Source organism: Nicotiana attenuata, chromosome 2 (assembly GCF_001879085.1).
Source record: "Nicotiana attenuata strain UT chromosome 2, NIATTr2, whole genome shotgun sequence".
In the NCBI taxonomy this organism is placed as follows: Eukaryota; Viridiplantae; Streptophyta; class Magnoliopsida; order Solanales; family Solanaceae; genus Nicotiana; species Nicotiana attenuata.
Genome location: NC_031990.1, coordinates 9949252 through 9969641, shown reverse-complemented (window position 1 = coordinate 9969641; position 20390 = coordinate 9949252). Strand labels below are relative to the sequence as shown.

General features: G+C 35.9%; 3 protein-coding genes across 3 annotated transcripts; 2 read left to right on the top strand and 1 right to left on the bottom strand.

Moving 5' to 3' along the window:
• LOC109222713 lies at positions 592 to 4092 on the bottom strand. Its single transcript, XM_019387033.1, has 5 exons — positions 3872 to 4092; positions 3391 to 3444; positions 2814 to 2917; positions 1368 to 1406; positions 592 to 991 (listed from the first exon to the last, which is right to left on the bottom strand). The coding sequence occupies exons 1-5, from the start codon at positions 3945 to 3947 to the stop codon at positions 890 to 892; spliced, it is 375 nt and encodes a 124-aa protein (XP_019242578.1). The 5' UTR covers positions 3948 to 4092; the 3' UTR covers positions 592 to 889.
• On the top strand, positions 16353 to 17406 carry LOC109244104 (1,4-dihydroxy-2-naphthoyl-CoA thioesterase 1-like). Its single transcript, XM_019411141.1, has one exon. The coding sequence runs from the start codon at positions 16695 to 16697 to the stop codon at positions 17172 to 17174; it is 480 nt and encodes a 159-aa protein (XP_019266686.1). The 5' UTR covers positions 16353 to 16694; the 3' UTR covers positions 17175 to 17406.
• LOC109244111 (1,4-dihydroxy-2-naphthoyl-CoA thioesterase 1-like) lies at positions 17502 to 18614 on the top strand. The gene has a single exon (XM_019411151.1). The coding sequence runs from the start codon at positions 17941 to 17943 to the stop codon at positions 18415 to 18417; it is 477 nt and encodes a 158-aa protein (XP_019266696.1). The 5' UTR covers positions 17502 to 17940; the 3' UTR covers positions 18418 to 18614.

The window sequence follows — 20390 nt, the reverse complement described above, 5'->3', positions numbered from 1 at the left end:
AATTTCAGATTTAGCTCAAAGAAAACAAAAAGTATATTTTATTAAAGTTGTTGTGTTCTCTTTCGTGCTAAAATCATTTATGTTTTCTTATCTAATCAACTTAAATCCGGACAAAAGACCATGTTATCAATGGTTTATAACTTTATATGGTCTAGCAACGGATTTATCACTTGGAAATTTTTTAAATTATAAGCTATCAAAACAAAGATGGAAAAGAAAACCAAAAGAAGAATGTTAGATGGACTATTTCTAAGAAAAAATTGGAGAAAAGAAATCCCACATGAAATTTGTTCTGCACAAGTTTGGAATTAGTATAAAAAATATGATTTAAATCAGACACACTAAAAATGTAAAAAAATCTCTAAACTATTAGTAAAATTTAACAGATAATAATAGGTTATACTAATTAATTTTTTTTAGATTACCAAATTAAATATGCTACGAAGACTTAAATATTATTGTAGGTCGACTTAACATTGTAAAAAAATTATACACTCTCACCGAACAAAACTTGAACTCTAAAAAAAAAAAAAAAAAGAAACCAACACTTATATTTATATGTACAAGTAAAATGCATTACTTTCAAATAAGTAGCATATTAATCTTTCTAATTGTTTCAATTGATATAATCTTTTGATTGCTTGTTTGTTTCAAAATTGTACAAAAACTTCCTCCATGTGCTTTTAAACCAAGTATATAAACTCAACTTTCACCCCATGTGATCTGCCTTAAAACAAATCTTTGAACTAAAGTAGTAATCCTTAGAATATACTATTATATATGCTATTCTTGCCTATTGCACAATCAATTGTAGAAAATGTCAAAATTATCTTCATTATGATTTATGTGAATGTCCAGAATATATATGCCATATATAGTTCAACTGGCTTCAGGCAGTGGTCTTGTGCTTATCAGTTGGTTCCTCTTCTACAAGAGGCTTGGATGATCTGCTTGATTGTATTTTATTTACTTTCTCAGATGGGATATCAAACTGCATAATAAACAGTAAATAGTCAAATAAAATGAAACATAGAAATGTAGATGACAAGCAGTCTATTAATTAGAAGAAATTTCTACTAATTAATCCCATGTTTGTTGAGAAATTTTGTGCAAGCAATAGTAGAAAGGGACCAACAATTGTCAAGTGGTTTAAATAAGACAAAGTAGAGAAGTTTTATTTTGTGTCTCATACAACTGACACTAGTTGTATGAGGCTCCTTTTTGTCTCACAAAAATGTGGACCCCAATTTTACATTGCTGGATCCACAGAATTCTGGGTCCACAAAACTGTGAGACAAAAAGTTGCCTCATACAACTAGTGTAAGTTGTATGAGACACAAAATAAAATTTTCCGACAAAGTACTGACCTTGAAACCACAGCCAGCTACACAAGCACGATGGCAATCCTGCATTCATATAACAAGAGTATATAACATATATGTGCAGCTAGGAACGCACAGTAAATGCAAAATGTATGTTTACTTGATAATTGTACTCCAAATGCCAATATATATCAGACAATTGCCAACATAGTAAAGATGTAAAAACACTTAGGAATTTCTTCTTTACAATTTAATTTGGCCAAATACATATACAACCCAGTCAACTTGGCACCATTTTTCATTTTGGCACTCTATCTCTACCTTGTTCCATTTTGGCCCTCCAACTCTATTTTATATGTTCCATTTTGGTCTTCCAACTCTATTTGTTATGTTCCACTTTAACACAAAAGCTGAAACCAATGCAAAAATATAAGCGCGTGTGTACACACAAATCTGAGGCGTAATAAATATCCAATTAAATGTTGCCACCTGTTTTTTCATCCATGTCAAACGGGTCAATACTAAAATACATGAACCCGGCCGTATTTTTCTGAGTTTATTTCATCTAAACGAGCCAGGTATGAAATCGGCAGATGAAAACTTTGGAACTTAGAGAATGAAGACGGGGCAACAGTGGATGAAAAAATACGATCCGGTTCGGGTATTTTAGTATTGACCCGTTTGTCATGGATGAAAAAACCAGGTGGCAACATTTAATTGGATATTTATTACACCTCAGATTTGTGTATACACACGCGCTATATTTTTTGCACTGGTTTCAGCTTTTGTGTTAAAATGGAACATATGAAATAGAGCTGGAGTGCCAAAATGAAACATATAAAATAGAATTGGAGGGCCAAAATGGAACAAGGTAGAGATAGAGTGCCAAAATATGGTACCAAATTGAATGGGCTGTATATGTATTTGGCCATTTAATTTCAGTCACTATTTTCCCTTTGTTAGATAATTTTTTCAGCATTATCATCCCTCCTGCTACAGGGACAAAGTTCTATTGAAGTCGTACACACAAGGAAGTGAAAAAAAATGTTGACAATAAGTCTAATAGCATGTTTGGCCAAGCTTTTTTGGCTAAAAGTGCTTTTTTTTTTAGCCAAAAGCACTTTTGGCCAAAAATTGAGGTGTTTGGCCAAGCTTTTGGAAGGAAAAAAGTGCTTTTGAGGAGAAGCAGAAGCAGTTTTGGAGAAGAAGAAAAAAGTAGCTTCTCTCCAAAAGCACTTTTTTGAGAAGTACTTTTGAGAAAAATACACTTAGAAGCAGTTTTTTAAAGCTTGGCCAAACACTAATTGCTGCTCAGAAGTGCTTTTCAAACTAATTAGCCAAACACAAACTGCTTCTCACCAAAAGTACTTTTGAGAAAAGCGCTTTTGAAAAAAAACACTTTTCAAAATAAGCTGATTTTTGCAGCTTGGCCAAACAGGCTATAAGAGGGACAATAAATTTGAGATGATAAACCGAAGAGATGGAGGAAACCTCAGATTGGGTAGCAGAACCAGGGGCACGATCAATATAAGCACTCCATTGTTGATCTTTCAGAACTGGACCCTTATAGCACATCTCCTCACATTCTTCCAAACCTGCATATAATTTTTCATTTTCTATTCTACCTTAATTCAATAGAGAAGAATCACATGAGGTTGCAAAATTCAACAAAAGACATCTTATAACCATTACTTATCCTTCAAATAAACATCTCGATCGAGGAGATGCTTTTCGTTCAATCACAAACATGGGTGAAGCTATACGTTACAAAGGGCGTCGGAAAATTACACTGCGTATATAGAGAATATTAAATTTTAGAGGTATATAACATATATTAAATACTTTTTCTTGGAGAATTTTTTCACTTCTTTCAAATTTGAACACCTTGAGTAAATTCCTGGCTTCGACACTGATCACAAAGGGAAGCAACATATTATGGACATTCTGGAAAATTTGAGTTATGAATTCTTAATTGCTTGTTCAATTGGCCATATGTCTTCAGCCTTCACTTAAGCTGGCTTTGTTAGAGAATAATTTACACATCATAAAATAGAAGGTTGGAACTTACACTCCTCCCATGTATCTCCATCAGCATCGCACGCCTTTTTGCAAAAAACTCTCCCTATAAAAATTTGCACATCATAAATTTTGAGTTGTGGTTTCAAGCTAAATATGCATTAATTCCAAGAAATAAACTACTAAAAAGAGGAAACTACTAATGAGATAGTATGTTGAAAATCTTCGCCGCACTTTCTTCTGCCTGATGTAGTCTAAGAGCAGTCCGATGCACAAAACACACCAAATGATTAGCCAAAATAAGCTCAAGAAAGAAATGAGTTTCATAATCGTTATTGTTCATTTCTTTTCTTGAATAACTAGCTAGCCATTTCCAATAGGAAATATTAACACAAAAATGAGATCTTTACATGAAACAACAAAATTCCCATATCCATAAACAAAGTCTTCCAAATATCATTCCAAAATAAAAACAACTTTTTTTGTTGGGGTGGGGGGTGGGGGTTCCAAGAAAAAGGGAGAGAGTAAATTACAAGGAATTTGGGTGAGAGCAGAGAATTTATTGGTGCATTGTTTGTTACAAGGCGGCGTCCATTGTTGTGGAATCATTTTTCTCAGTTTTTTCTTATTTTATAATTCTCTAATCAAATAGGAGATAGGAACATTAATGGAAGTTTTAATGTAGAAAATGAAGTTAGAAGGAAAAACAGAGAGGAGGAACGTGAGTTAGGAAGAGGATGGACTAAATCAAAACGTAGAAAAATAACTAGGAATATCGATGCAGGAAATAGGGGGAAATAATTGTTGATTCGTAAATTTAGGCGACTCATTTGTTGTGTGCCAATGTTGTTATTTGTCTTGTTTTGGACACCATATAAAAGGAAGAAACTTTTCTTTGTTTCTGTACGTTTACGTTAAAAGAACGAAAAATGAATTAATGTAGAATTATTTGTCTCCTTTCCTTCCATTTTCTTTCAAATCTTCCCATGCAAGCATATATAATGTTAAAACTGAATTAATGTATATACTTATGTTTAGTTCCATAATTCGATCTATTAAGAGAATCATTTAGATATCTGTTATAAATTAATAAAAGAACAAGAGCAATATTGCAGAGAAAGAGAGAGATGAAATTCTTATTGAATTTAGGATGAATTACAATGGAATAGAACCCTCTATTTATAGGGAGATGGTGACTTAGTCACCAAGTAATAAACCCTAGAATCTCTCTAAATATGGACATTCACCATAAATAGGATTCTATTTATAACACCCCCCCTGAATGTCTATTCAACGGATAATGTGCCTCGTTAAAACCTTAACTAAAAGAAAACCCAATGGGAAAAAAAAATTCTAGAAAAGGAAAAAGAGTACACATGTTTAGAAATGCGCCTATTGGTTGCCTCGTTAAAAACCTTGCAAGGAAAACCCAGTGGGACAAAACCTTGTAAGGGAAAAAGAGTGCAACGCGCATTAACTCCCCCTGATGAGAGCGTCAATTCACATCCTTGAGCCTTCGCATCCCGATCTTGTACACTAGCTTCTTGAAGGTTGACGTTGGTAGAGATTTTGTGAACAAATCAGCCATATTATCACTTGAACGAATCTGTTGCACATTAATATCACCATTCTTTTGAAGATCATGTGTGAAAAATATCTTTGGTGAAATGTGCTTTGTCCTATCTCCTTTTATGAATCCTCCCTTCAATTGAGCTATGCATGCTGCATTATCTTCATACAAAATTGTGGGTAGTTTGTCACATTTCAAACCACATTTGTCTCGAATAAGATGTATTATAGACCTCAACCACACACATTCTCGACTTGCTTCATGAATAGCAATTATCTCAGCATGATTAGATGAAGTAGCCACAATTGATTGCTTAGTCGATCGCCAAGATATGGCAGTGCCTCCACAGGTAAATACATAACCTGTTTGAGACCGAGCCTTGTGTGGGTCAGATAAATACCCAACATCAGGATAACCAACAAGATCGGGACTGCAATTGTTGCCATAAAATAAGCCCATATCGGTAGTCCCTTTTAGATACCGCAATATTGTTTGATTCCATTCCAATGTCTCCTTGTGGGAGCAGAGCTATATCTTGCTAAGACATTAACTGAAAAAGTTATGTCAGGCCTTGTAGTATTGGCAAGATACATTAGTGCACCAATTGCACTAAGATATGGTACTTCAGGACCAAGTAACTCTTCATTCTTTTCTTGGGGTCGGAATGGATCCTTGTTCACATCAAGTGATCGAACAACCATCGGAGTACTTAATGGATGGGCTCCATCCATGTAAAACCGTTTCAATACCTTTTCTATGTAGGTAGATTGATGAACAAAAATTCCGCTTGCCAAATGTTCAATTTGCAAACCAAGACATAATTTTGTATTTCCGAGATCTTTCATCTCGAATTCCTTCTTTAGATAATCAATTGCCTTTTGGAGTTCTATAGGAGTTCCAATAAGGTTTATGTCATCAACATATACGGCAAGTACAACAAATTCCGATGTTGTTTTCTTTATAAAAACACATGGGCAAATGACATCATTTATATAGCCTTCTTTTAATAAATACTCACTAAGACGATTATACCACATTCGTCCTGATTGCTTTAGACCGTACAAAGATCTTTGCAATTTGATTGAAAACATTTCCCGGGACTTTGAATTATTTGCGTTAGGCATTTTGAATCCCTCGGGAATTTTCATGTATATCTCATTATCAAGTGAGCCATAAAGGTAGGCGGTAACCACATCCATTAAATGCATGTTAAGCTTTTCATTGACAGCAAAAGTAATGAGATAACGGAACGTTATAGCATCCATAACGGGTGAATATGTCTCTTCATAATCGACACCGGGCCTTTGTGAAAATCCTTGTGCAACAAGGCGTGCCTTATATCTTTGTACCTCGTTTTTCTCATTTCTCTTGCGTACAAAGACCCATTTATAGCCAAAAGGCTTAACACCATTAGGTGTTTGGACTACAGGCCCGAAAACTTCACGTTTTGCAAGTGAGTTCAACTCTGATTGGATTGCTTTTTGCCATTTTGGCCAATCACGTGTTTGTCGACATTCTCCAACAGACTGAGGTTCAAGATCCTCACTTTCTTGCATAATGCTAGATGCAACATTATATGCAAAGACATAATCCACCAATATATCCACTTGATTCAAATTTGTCTCAATATCGATTGGATTTATTGATAGTTCCTTATTTTCTTGAGTCTCGGGCTCAGTGGATTCCTCATGAATCTCAGAATTTATTAAACCGTGGATTTCTTCATGAGATTCTTTCGTAGTGTCATTTTGATCATTTATTTTCCTTTTTCTAGGATTTCGATCTTTGGAACCTAATGGTCTGCCATGTTTCAGGCGTGCTTTTGACTCATTAGCTATGACACTAAAAGATTGTCCAATAGGGACATCAATACGGATTGGAACATTCTCCGCAGGGATATGTGATATTTTTTATCCTTTTCATATCCATAAATACATCTGGCATTTGATTTGCTATTCTCTGCAAATGAATAATCTTTTACACCTCTTTTTCACAAATAGAGGCACGTGGAACAAGATGAGATAATGATGGATTTTTCCACAAAATTTTCCGTTTGGTTTCACCAACTTCTCCCCCTAATTTTGGGAAAAGTGTCTCATCGAATCGACAGTCTGCAAATCGTGCAGTAAACAAATCCCCCGTCAATGGTTCGAGGTAGCGAATAATGGAGGGCGATTCAAACCCAACATATATTCCTAACCTTCTTTGCGGACCCATTTTGGTGCGATATGGCGGTGCTACATGCACATATACTGCGCATCCAAAAATTCTTAAATGGGATATATTTGGTTCATGACCCAAAACTAATTGCAACGGGGAATATTTATGATAATTTGTCGGTCTGAGACGAACTAGCATTGCTGCATGCAAAATGGCGTGACCCCAAACAGAAGTGGGCAGCCTCGTTTTCATGAGTAACGGGCTTTCTATCAATTGCAGGCGTTTAATTAAAGACTCTGCAAGACCATTTTGAGTGTGAACATGAGCTACAGGATGTTCCACTTTTATCCCAATTGATAAGCAATAATCATTAAATGCTTGGGATGAAAACTCAGCAGCATTATCAAGTCTAATAGACTTAATTGGATTATCGGGGAATTGCGCCCGTAATCGGATTATTTGTGCCATTAATTTTGCAAACGCGAGGTTGCGTGATGACAATAGGCACACATGAGACCATCTAGAAGATGCATCTATTAAGACCATGAAATATCTAAACGACCCACTAGGTGGGTGAATAGGTCCACAAATATCCCCTTGTATACGTTCCAAAAACGCAGGGGACTCAATTCCAACCTTTGTTGGTGATTGTCTAATAATTAACTTGCCTTGATAACAAGAAGTGCAAGAAAATATCATTTAAAAGAATCTTTAAATTCTTTAATGGATGCCCATTTGAGTTTTCTATAATTCGTCTCATCATAATTGATCCAGGGTGTCCCAATCGATCATGCCAAAGTACAAAAGTATTGGAATCGGTAACCTTTTGGTTTACAATAGAATGTGCCTTAATTGCACTAATTCTTGTCCAATACAGGCCACAAGACAAAGATGGGAACTTCTCAATAGCCCTTTTCTGGCCAGAGACATTTTTGGTAATAATGAGATATTCAAGATTATTCTCATCTATTGTCTCAATATGATATCCATTTCTGCGGATATCTTTAAAACTCAACAAGTTTCTCTTGGACTTGGAGGAGAACATTGCATTCTCTATGATAAGTATTATTCCCTTAGGCAGAGTTATAGTAGCTCTTCCAGAGCCTTCAAATAATTTACTACTACCAGAAATTGTAGTAACATCTGCCTTACACATAGTTAAATGAGAAAAATATTTCTTCTCTTTGAATATTGTATGTGTCGTACATGAATCAATTAAACAAATATTTTTATAATTGAACTTTGATCCAAGTTTGCTTTGTGAGATATTCATATTTGCTTCCCATTATTTGACACACAAAAGAAATATACGAACAAACATTAGTATTTTCAGAACAAAGTCAAATCAATAGCTCGATATTGGCTTTTAATGTAACTTCAAGCAAACTCTAATTATGATACAAATAATTACGTAGGTAAAAATAATACGATTATAAGAACACTATACGTACATGTTTACATATTTTGTAAAGGGAATTATTATATATTGCACGTGTTCTACCCTTACACTATTCTGTCATCCAAAATGTTAGAACATCTCAATCAAGCAACTGTAATATAATTTTGCTAAATCATACAGAAAGAGACGGACAATGAAATCAACTAATTGCCTATCACATTACGTTAATGAAAATAGCAGAAGCTCTGAAATGGAGTTAGCACGTTGTTTCACAAAATGGAAGAAATCCTCTTCAGTTATATCCAATTTAAAATACAAAAATAAGCATTGCATTACGACGAAATAGTAATTATTGAATTATTTAATCAAAACGAACAGATACCATTTCATAAAATAAATAATACTAATGGCTACTACTCATGTAAAGAACTATGGTTACATGATGTTTATTCACTAGCTACTAAGAATAATTGATAAATAAAAATTAAACTACTCAATCATATTTAACCATAGATCCATCACCGATCAAGTGGTCTATTTTTTCATCAGGGCGCTCAAAAAAGTCTGCCACATCCAAGTGGGTGATGTCAAAATCATTGTCAGAGACAAAATTGGCTTCAGGGCCTTTATTCTTTAGAGATGCTTGATAAAGCTCAACCAAATGTCTTGGTACACGACAAATATTTGCCCAATGCCCTTTTCCGCCGCAACGATAGCATTCGGTTTCTGAACCATTTGCTTTTGGCTTCTCATCTTTCCCTTTCCACTTTTGGTGGTTATTTCTCTTTGGGGGATGATTAACACCAGGAAAATTTCTTCCTTGTCTACGGCCACGACCATGACCACGATCACGACTACGAATAGAGTCACGGCCTTTTCCACACTTAGCATAATGGGAATGCACCTCATCCACTTCAGGCAATGGTGTAGACCCAGTGGGTCAATTTTCGTGATTTCTCATGAGCAAGTCATTGTTTCGCTCAGCCACAAGGAGAAGAGAAATCAGCTCAGAGTATTTCTTGAAACCTTTCTCTCTGTACTGTTGTTGCAGAACCATATTGGAGGCATGAAGCGTTGTAAACGTTTTTTCAAGCATATCATAATCACTGATAGTATCTCCACAGAGTTTCAATTTAGAAGTAATTCTGAACATCGCAGAATTATATTCAGAAACAGACTTAAAGTCTTGGAGCCTCAGATAAGCCCAATCATATCGTGCTTGTGGAAGAGTGACCAACTTTAAGTTGTCATATCTTTCTTTTAAGCCATTCCACAAAATAAGTGGATCTTTGACTGTGAGATATTCAATTTTCAATCCTTCATCAAGGTGATGGCGCAAGAAAATCAAGGCCTTAGCACAGTCTTGGGTGGATGCTTTATTTCTGTCTTTAATGGCGTCTCCAAGACCCATTGCATCTAAATGGATTTCAGCATCCAACACCTATGTCATATAGTTCTTGCCCGAAATTTCAAGGGCAACGAACTTTCTTTTCATAATGTCAGTCATAATTACAAAGAGGAGAAAAATTACCTTAATCTTCTCAAAGAGCTTCTTGAGACGGTAGAGTCTCGTGCTGATAACGTGTTATAAAATAATAAAAGAACAAGAGCAATATTGCAGAGAAAGAGAGAGAGAAAATTCTTATTGAATTTGGATGAATTACAATGGAATAGATACCTCTATTTATAGGGAGATGGTGACTTAGCCACCAAGTAATAAACCCTAGAATCTCTCTAAATATGGACATTCACCATAAATAGGATTCTATTTATAACAATATCTTAAATTTTTTTACTTTTACGTTCTCTATACTTATCTTTTAATATAAGAATTTAAACATGTGGTACTGAAATAGGAAATTGTACCTAAAGATTTCAACTTCAATTTCAGCAAATTAAATGTTTGTTTTCGTCTTGTTTCTCCTTCTCTTCATTTGCTGGTCTACCTCTCGTTAAGAAAATTTTTGGAAAATCTTAGACTTGTGGAGAGTATACACACGCAGTGTCAACGAATCGCTTTCTCAATGATCCTCCAATTCTCCTTCGATCCTGAATAAAATGTCCTAGCTTTCATTTGGAATTGCCTAAATTAAAACTTATTCTACTTTTCTTTTTAAATAAATAGTTCCTTTTTTTTTTTACAGTCATTTAATTTGTTTATTTTTATAAGAGTAGCTCGAGCAGATATTATATCTCATTACATTAATTTACAAACGTGTATGAGAAAATAGATCATACTATAGAAGTTAGGGATTTTAGTACATATGGTGACAAGTCGCAATTACTGAGTAGGTAGAGTGGCTGGAAAATTTGTCACCTACCCAAGTCTAAAGTAAGAGTGGGCCAAGGTTGTTAGTTGTTACTGGTGTGAGCACATGATTTTTGGCACGCTTAAATTTTTCCTATAAAATTTCTTAGAATTAGGATTTTCCTTTATTATTTGAATTATTAGGAATTAATTGCATGATTTTGTGTCTTGTTTGCATTTTTCTATGCATCTTTGATTGATATAATTCAAAAAAAAAAAATACAAGAATAGTGTACATTTTAATATTACAAAATAAAAGAAAATACCAAAATGGTCCTTGCATTTCTACTTTTAATTAAAATTTGTCTTAAGTTTTCTTTAAATTAGGAATTAGTTAATGTTGGAAATTAATTAGTATGATTTTAGATCTAATTTGGGTCTTTAGTTTTTAATCTTACATTTAATAAAATTAGAAAATGCAGAAAAAATAAATAAATAAAGTACAAAAAGAAAAGAAGAAAACAAATAAAAGAAATTGAAATAAAAAGCAAGAGTTGGCAAAATGTTTGGGCCAATTTCACGCAGCCCAAACCAAAAATCACCAAAACCCGTCCAAATGGCCCAAATCCGCACCCCTTACCCGGTCCGGTCATCCCTATAACGAAACTACGTCGTATTGTAGCCAATTGATCCTGTCCGTCCATTTTCCACCATCCAACGGACCGTAGGCCTCCTCAATTTTAGATAAAACTGTCCGAAAAAACAGTTCAAACCCTAAAACATTTTCCTCTTCCTCGTACCGTCCCCAGCCCCTGTAACACTACCGCCATCCACCGTCACCCCACCATGTCTCCACCATCCACCGCCATCCGCCGCCGGCCGGAAATCGCCTCCGCTGGCGGCGATGCTCCAAATTTCCCAAAAATTACACCATTGAATCCCCGTACCCTCCCCTTTCCAAATCCCCAAATGCCATCCCTCAATTCCTAGCCAATCTTCTCGAATATTAAATCTAAAATCCGGCCAAAATCTTAGTTTATCCAAATGGCCCCAAATTTTCACCACATAACCTCCTCGTCTCCCTCTTCACAAATCCATGACCTGTTTCCCTCAAATCACCACCGAAGCCCTCGAATTTCAAATCAAAAATGGCCAGAAACCCTAATTCCATAATTTTGGGATTTCTTTTGATTTTGGTCTATAATAGCCCTTAATCATGTGTTTTCTTATGAAAACACATGATTAAAGGCGGTTATGATCCAAAATGTCAAAGAAATTCATCAAACTCAAGGTCTGCCCAAAGAAGCCGAAATCAGTGAGTTTTTCAACTCTTTTTTTTTTTTTTTTTATGTTCTTGTTTGCTTTGCTTGAATTTCAGTAATTGTTTCATGTTAGTTAATTTTGATTTTTGTTCTGTTTTTGATCGTTAAATTTCAGTAACTTTGATGTTAGTATATTTAGTTCCGTTTCAATCTAAGTTTAATTGTTAAATTGTTTCTGAGTTGCAGTAATTTTGATATTTTGTTTTGATGGATTCAAATTGTAGTGTAGTTAGATTTTATTTTAGTTTAGTTAGGTGTTTGGCAATTCTGATAAGTAGTGTAGTATGCAGGAGTATTAACTTTGCAATTTGATTTTGTTTCCTATTAAATTTTAGGTTCAAGTCTGTTTTGAGCAGTGGTTGATTTTGTTCGATTGAATTAACATTTTGTTAGTTTAATTAGTTTAGTTTTTGATTGTTCTTCAATTCAGTATTCATTTTTCAATTTAATTAGTCTTAGGATTTGGATATAGCTGATTTAGACTCACTAGGTTCAACTATAGTTAAATCTTAACTAAGGTAAAGGAGTTCGGGTGGGTTAGTAATTCTAGGGACAACCAAGGGTAGTTTAGGCATCCAATGGGCTGGTTTGTTAAGGGCCAGTAATTTCAAAACAAAAACAAGGGTAGTATAGGTATTCCATAGGTAGAAGAACACCCTAGGGCCTTCTAGAAGGGGGCCTTAGTGTAAGTTTCTGCATTTTTAATGCAGTAACTTGGGCAACAAGCCATAAAATTAGGGTTTAAAAACCAATTTCTGAAAATAAAAAGGGGGAAAATGGGTAAATACTTCCATAACATTCTGCCCTCTTTCTTTGCCTATAAAAGGCAACCCTAGTGCCTTGATTAACAAGTTTAGAAGTCTGAAAATTCCCCAAAATATTCCAGCTCTTAAATGCTCCCTCCAAATCCCCTTCTTCAAGTCCAAATTTCAAATTTGAATCTCAAAATTAAAGAGGTTCAGATCTGAAGTGATACAGCTATAGAAACCCTCATTTTTAGATCTAAAATCCTGCAGAAAACACCAAAAAAAAAAGAAACTTTCAAAAAATCCCAAAATACTATTCCTTAGATTAGTTTCGATTTTCAGTAGTTGATTTATAACATTTAGTCCAATATTGGGTTGCTGAAGTGTTCTGGGCATCCCTGGGTTGTTTGTCGAGTGTATTCGGGTTATATCAAGTAGATTTGGGTCATTTCAAGCTCATTTGGGTCTATTCGATTTGCTGGTGGTTCATTTCCTAGTTTTGGTTTGATTTTGAACTATTCCTAGACTGCTGAATTCGTTTTGGGCTGTTGTTCAACCTCTGTTCACTACTGCTAGCTGATCTCTCCTTTTCCCTTCGTATTTGCTGTTTCCGTGTACACTACTCGCTCTAATGATGTAGAGTTTCATTCAATGTACATGAAATGATTGTGAAGTCAAATGAAGAAGCATTGCGCACTTGAATCTGCCTCTATTTTCATTATTATGTATCTATAGTTTAATTTCAGTTTTGTTTAGTAGTTGAACGTTACCTGAATCTCAGTTTGTATAATTGGACTATCGGACTTTTATGATAGCATGTGTATTTGTGTTTAGTTAATCTAGGACAAGGGAACTATTAAACTCTGTTAGAATTAAGGAATTGGTACTGATAGGAATCTCATTGCTATTGTGAATAGATAGCATTGGTACTGGTATTGGTATTGTGAATAGATAGCATAAAATGATTGTGAATGATTGTGAATAGATAACATTGGTATTGGTATGCTTTCGTTATTATAGGATTAGGTGTTCACATGTTCTTAATCTCACGGCAAATTCAATCCGTTGAGAATTTTAAGGTTTAAAAAGTAGAAGTTCGAAAATCTTACTGCTAATTGACTTTGGTTATGTTGCTCACATATTTGTTTTGGATGAGTTTGAGTGCTATACAAGTAAGCTGAAAGTAAAAATCAAAAAGGGAAACCTGCAAATCCTCAGAATTGCCCACGCCGAGCTCTTGACCATTGGGCTGTGAAAATGAACCTACTGCCTACTTAATTGCCCAAATAGCCAACCAGATTTTTGGGCTATGAAAATTCTCAACTGGGCCTCACTGAAGCCCAATGACCGGCCATACTCTTTGCTACAGATCTGGGCCAAACCTTTAAGGCCCCAAATTTGTTCCAAGTCAAAAACCTTTTAAAGAGTATATAGGAATATGGGGACTAATTTGCAAATATAAATTTGGGTTTCGATTTAGGTGGTGGGTTCAAATTAAGAGGGTCCCCCCCCCTTTTGTTTGACTTCGGACTTGAATTCGAGGCTCGAATTTATAAATGTGCATTAATTAGGCCCTTTTAGAGCCAAAAAAATAAATAAAAAATCTTAGTTTGCTTTAGGTTGGCCTTTAAATAATAAAAGTGAGACGAGACTCGCGAAACAAAAATATACAAATTGTGGGGCCCTCATTAAATGCTTAATTAAACATACTTAGAACTTGGGGCGTGCCGTTAGCGAATTTCACGGCCCTCCGCAAAGTTAATAATACGTTAGTCGCTTTAGGCGCGCTTTTTAATAATTTTACCTTCCTAAACTCGGGTGCACATTTATGTGACCCAAATACAAATCCCAACGAAGTCGAAATGTGTCAAAAACCGCGGGTGCATTTATGTGACGTGGTTCGAGACGCGTTTTCACGACGTTGCAATTCTCTTTAAAAAGAATAATAAAAGAGCTTTAAAGTTAAAAAGCACATAAGTCAAAAACATGTATTAAAATCAGATTTTAGCCAATTATAATAATTTAAGCGACCGTGCTAGAACCACGGGATCCGGGGGTGCCTAACACCTTCCCTCGGGTCAACAGAATTCCTTATTCAGAATTTCTGGTTCGCAGACTCCAATTGGGAAGTCGACAATTTTCCTCGATTCGGGATTTAAGTAAACCGGTGACTTGGGATACCAAAAGCCAATCCTATCCCAAGTGGCGACTCTAAAAATAAATAAATAATCCCATTTCGAATAATGTCACTTTAAACGAAAAAACTCCCTTATACAGTTATCCTTCGGGGTAGGTGTGTAAAAAGGAGGTGTGACAACTGGGAGTGGCCAACGGGCTGGGTCGAGTCTGGTTGGATATGGTTCGGGTCGAAAACGGGTAATGAAAATGGATAAATTTTCCGACCCGACCCATATATATTTAATACGGATAAAAAATGGGTTAGCCGGCGGATAATATGGGTAACTATATTATCCATAACTTCTTGCATATGATCACTTTTGAGAGAATTCTTAGTCTCCCTAACTTGAGTAACTCCCAATTTGAGGCTTTACAAATATAAAAGTTAGACCCATTGGTTATCCATTTTCTAAATGGATAATATGGTTCTTATCCATATTTGACCCGTTTTTAAAAAGTCCATTATCCAACCCATTTTTTAGTGGATAATATGGATGGTTAACTATTTTCTTTTAACCATTTTGCCACCCCTAGTTGTTACTATCATTAATATTATAAATGGGGTAAGTGCACGGATAACCATTCTTAGAAATACTATTTAATATTAGACAGTAATTATAATATCCTGAACTTTTAAACTAAAAATCTTAATTTCAGGACAAATCAGAATATTTTTGTCCTAAAAATTTAAATTGAAAAACTGTAATTCAAAACGCATTGACTAATTTCTAAATAACAGGCTACCTAGTTTCATTTCTAGGTTATAAATGACGAGGATTACAATAATTAAACTTTAAAATTCAAACACACATTCACACACACAAATTGTATTATTATCTGTTTCTAATTTCCCTTCTTTTTAATAATAAATAGAGTAAACAATAAATTAGAATATCATTGATATTCTCATACCTACCAGGTAAGCAGGATGAAAGAACGGATAATACATAAACACCCCACTTGTCCCAAAAATTTTAACTGTCCACTTTTTTCTCCTTTTTTGGGTAAAAAAAACTGTCCACCTAATCTCTGCTAGTGATCTATTACTCTCCTATATATACAATGTCAATAATTTAATTATTACCCCATGAAAGAAAGGTAATTTATTTCTCTTCTGAATGATGAGTTATTAATACCGAAAATATTTTGTTTCACTCTTCTGCTTTTACTTTATTTTATTACTAAAAAAGGGGAGAAAACGTATAATACTTACTACTATGTAATACCATCCAATCCCAAATTCGATAAGATTTCTGGGATCCAAAACTTATACTACTAAATATAGTACCTATATCCCTAGTGTGAAATTTGAAAGGGACATATCAGCTAAATAAGTGCCCACCATTAATATTACCTCTGCATTATAATACCAAGCAACGTACTTAAAACGTTTTCCACCTACCACGACCTTTTTATTCTTTTTCTATCCACACACCAAACCAAACTACAATCATTATCTTCATCTTTTCTCTGCCACTTTCATTACGATTCTTGATTTCCACAAAAAGATCAGATTTACCATTTCAGAACATATGAATCCAAGAAAGGAACTCCCTTTTCGACTTATCAAAAATTGATCTCGTTCAGATATATATATGGATGTCTTACTACCATAATTCCCAAAGAGTTTTTACCAAAGCCAGGAACGGGAGTTAAACCTTTTGGCCTGACGTCAACTTCCAAAACCAAGAGCTCATTTCAAGAATTGAAGAGACAAAAAGATAAAAGAAAATATGGAACCCCCACCACCATCAGGGGTAAAGGCTCGTATTTTAGATGTTCCACTTCACGGGGTTGGGTTTGAGTTTGTAGAAATTACACCCCACAAAATCACTGGTCGTCTACCTGTGACAGAAAAGTGTTGCCAGCCCTTCAAGGTGTTGCACGGTGGAGTTTCAGCACTAATAGCTGAGTCTCTGGCAAGTATGGGAGCTCATATGGCATCCGGTTTTGGACGAGTGGCTGGAGTTCATCTCAGTATTCACCATCTCAAGAGTGCTCATATTGGTGACCTTGTTTTTGCTGAGGCTGCACCTGTCAATATTGGCAAAACTATTCATGTTTGGGAAGTTTGTATTTGGAAGATTGATCCAAACAATGAAGAAAACAAGACTTTGATAGCATCATCAAGAGTCACCCTTAAGGCCAACATGTCTGTACCTGAAAATGCTAAAGATGCTGCTGTCAATCTCAAGAAATATGCTAAGTTATGATTAGGTTTAATTGAGTTTGTTTGCAGCATCTTTGATTGTATAAGCAATACTGTAGATAACTAGGCTTGTAGTGATTAAAAAACAATAAATCCGAACTCATGATACTGTGATTCAAATTGTAATTCTTTCCTTGTTGCAATCTAATTGCGAAGAAAACAAGAGATGGGCTAAACCGAATTTGGAGTTTGATGCTCCATCATCAATTAATGGATACCGTAAATAATTTGTTTCATTCTCTTGCTTTTACTGTATTTACTGGCATACTAACATACATATCGCATCTAATTCCAAATTCGATAAGAAGGAACAAACCACCAGCCAATTAAGTGCCGACCATTAAGTTTAACCCTACATTAATATACCAATCAAGGTGCTTTAGTGTTTTCCACCTACCACGCACTTTACCATTTATCCTTTCTTCTTCCTCATAGTTATCCCAAAGTCCAAACTCCAATCGCCATCTTCATCTTCAATCTATTCTTCTCTGCCACTTTCATCAAGATTCTTGATTTCCATAAACAGATCATCAGATTTACCATTTCAGAATATCTGAATCCAAAAAAGAAACTCCCTTTTCTATTTATCAAAATTTGACCTTGTTGAGATATGGATATCTCTTACCCCATAACTGAAAGAACCATAGTGTGACAAAAAGGTTCATTCCAATTTGGACTGGTGTTTCTGCTAAAGCTAGGAACGTGAGACAAACCTTTCAGCCCAAGGTCAACCTCCAAGACCAAGAGCTCATTTCAGGATAACAGCAAATATGGAACCGCCACCATCAGGAGTAAAGGCTCGAGCTTTAGATATTCCACTTTATGAGATTGGCTTTGAGTTCCTAGAAATCACACCCCACAAACTCACTGGCCGTCTACCTGTGACAGAAAAGTGTTGCCAGCCGTTCAAGGTGTTGCACGGTGGAGTTTCAGCTATGATATCTGAGGCTTTGGCAAGTATGGGAGCTCATATGGCTTCTGGTTTTTCGCGAGTAGCTGGAATTCATCTCAGCATACACCATCTCAAGAGTGCTCAAATTGGTGACCTTGTTTTTGCTGAGGCTACACCAGTCAACATTGGCAAAACTATTCATGTTTGGGAAGTTTGTCTTTGGAAGATTGATCCAAACAATGAGGAAAACAAGACTTTGATAGCATCATCAAGAGTCACCCTTAAGACCAACATGCCTGTACCTGAAAATGCCAAAGATGCTGCTGTCAATCTCAAGAAATATGCTAAGTTATGATCAAGTTCAGTTGAGTTTGTTTGCAGAATATTTTGATTGTATGAGCACAACTGTAGAGAGCAACAAGGCAATAAAGTAGAGCAAAGAGTATTATTGGGTAACCAAAACATGTTGTAAACCCCTTGCTATTGTTTGTCTGTTGTTTTGAATACCCAAAAAGAGTAAAAACTACATTATCTGATGATTTCTTTGGTTTATGGCTCATATTGGTTTTACCATTAATCTGTTTCCTAAATTTTACTATGAACAAGCCCAACTAGTCCAGGCTCCAAAAAAGTTGAAGGAAGATGAGAAGATAACTTCAATTTGCCCAACCAGCAGGAGGACAGCATGCTTAGCTAGTGTGACAATGCTACAGAGTGAGTAGCTCTTCTAGGCGGCCAGCTTGTGACAACGCTACAGAGTGAGTTGCTCGTCTAAGTTTTCTGGAATAATGGCAAACCTTAATCATTTCTCTGATAAGCAAGTAGGTTAATCGATCGATCAGTCAACTAACCCTTACTCTTATGTAAGTTGTCATCGTCTATATAATCCTCTATATCCATTCGGCTTTATTCATTCCAATATTAATTAAGTCTCTAAGCAAGTATGCTAACAGATAGTTGACCAAGCACCTCCCTGAGGCAACTCTAGCACTACATTCAGAAACAGTGATTGGCAATTTAAAATGTTAGATCATTACCTATATATATTTCACCAAGAGCTTAATAGCTAAAAATCATAACTATAATCTCTGTTAAGCTTCATTAACAAGGCGCATATCCTAATGAATAGTTTGAGTGAGACTGCATCATAAAGGTAGTTTACATCCATCCTATTAATTGAAATCATTGATGAGTCGCGAGCCGGTGTTAACGAGAGGCTGGAGGTTTGGAGACAGACTATTGAGTCTAAATAAGGGTTTCAAGCTGAGCAGGACAAAGACGGAATACTTGGAGTGTAAGTTCAGCGTTGAGCCGGGGGAAGTGGGCGTGGATGTGAGGCTTGAATCACAGGTCATCTCAAGTAGAGGCAGCTTCAAGTACCTTGGGTTGGTTATCCAGGGGGGAGAGGAGATCGACGAGGATGTCACACACCGTATTGGGATAGGATGGATGAAGTGGAGGTTAGCATCTGAAGTTCTGTGTGACAAGAGAGTGCCACCATTACTCAAAGGTTTAGTTTTATAAAGCGGTGGTTAGATCGGCCATGACGTATGGGGCTGAGTGTTGTCCTGTTAAGAACTTACATATCGAGAAGATGAAAGTAGCAGAAATGAGGACGTTGAGGTGAATGTGCGGGCACACTAGGATGGATAAGATTAGAAATGATGTTATTCGGGAGAAGGTGCACGTGGCTCCCATTGATGCCAAGATGCGGGAAACGAGGCTCAGATGGTTCGGGCATGTTAAGAGGAGAAGCCCAGATGCTCCGGTAAGGAGGTGTGAGCGGCTGGTTATGAGGGGGCGAGAAGAGGTAGAGGGCGGCCTAAGAAATATTGGAGAGAGGTGATCGGGCAGGATATGGTGAGTCTTCAAATTTCCGAGGACATGACACTTGATAGAAAGATGTGGAGGTCGAGTCTTAGGATTGTAGGTTAGTAGGTAGTTGATTCTTGCCTTACTTCGTACTTTTGTGAGACTAGTCTGGTAGGGTTTTGTCTAAGATAGCTAGTGGCAATGTTGTGTCTTACTATTTCGCTTTCCCGTGCATGACCTATTTACTAGCTATCGCTTTTGCTTTGCATCTTTCTTTTGGATTTCATATTGTTCCTATTTTTCCTATGATTTCTGTGGTGATACTAATATTGTCTCCTTTTGTATTTTTGTTTTCTTGAGCCGAGGGTCTTTCGAAAACTCTACTTCTTCGGAGTAGGGGTAAGGTCTGCGTATACACTACCTCCCCAGACCCCACTAATAGGATTTTACTGGGTTGTTGTTGTTGTTGTCGTTAACAACATCCCTAGCACTGGCTTTTCCCCATTTACACTCGAG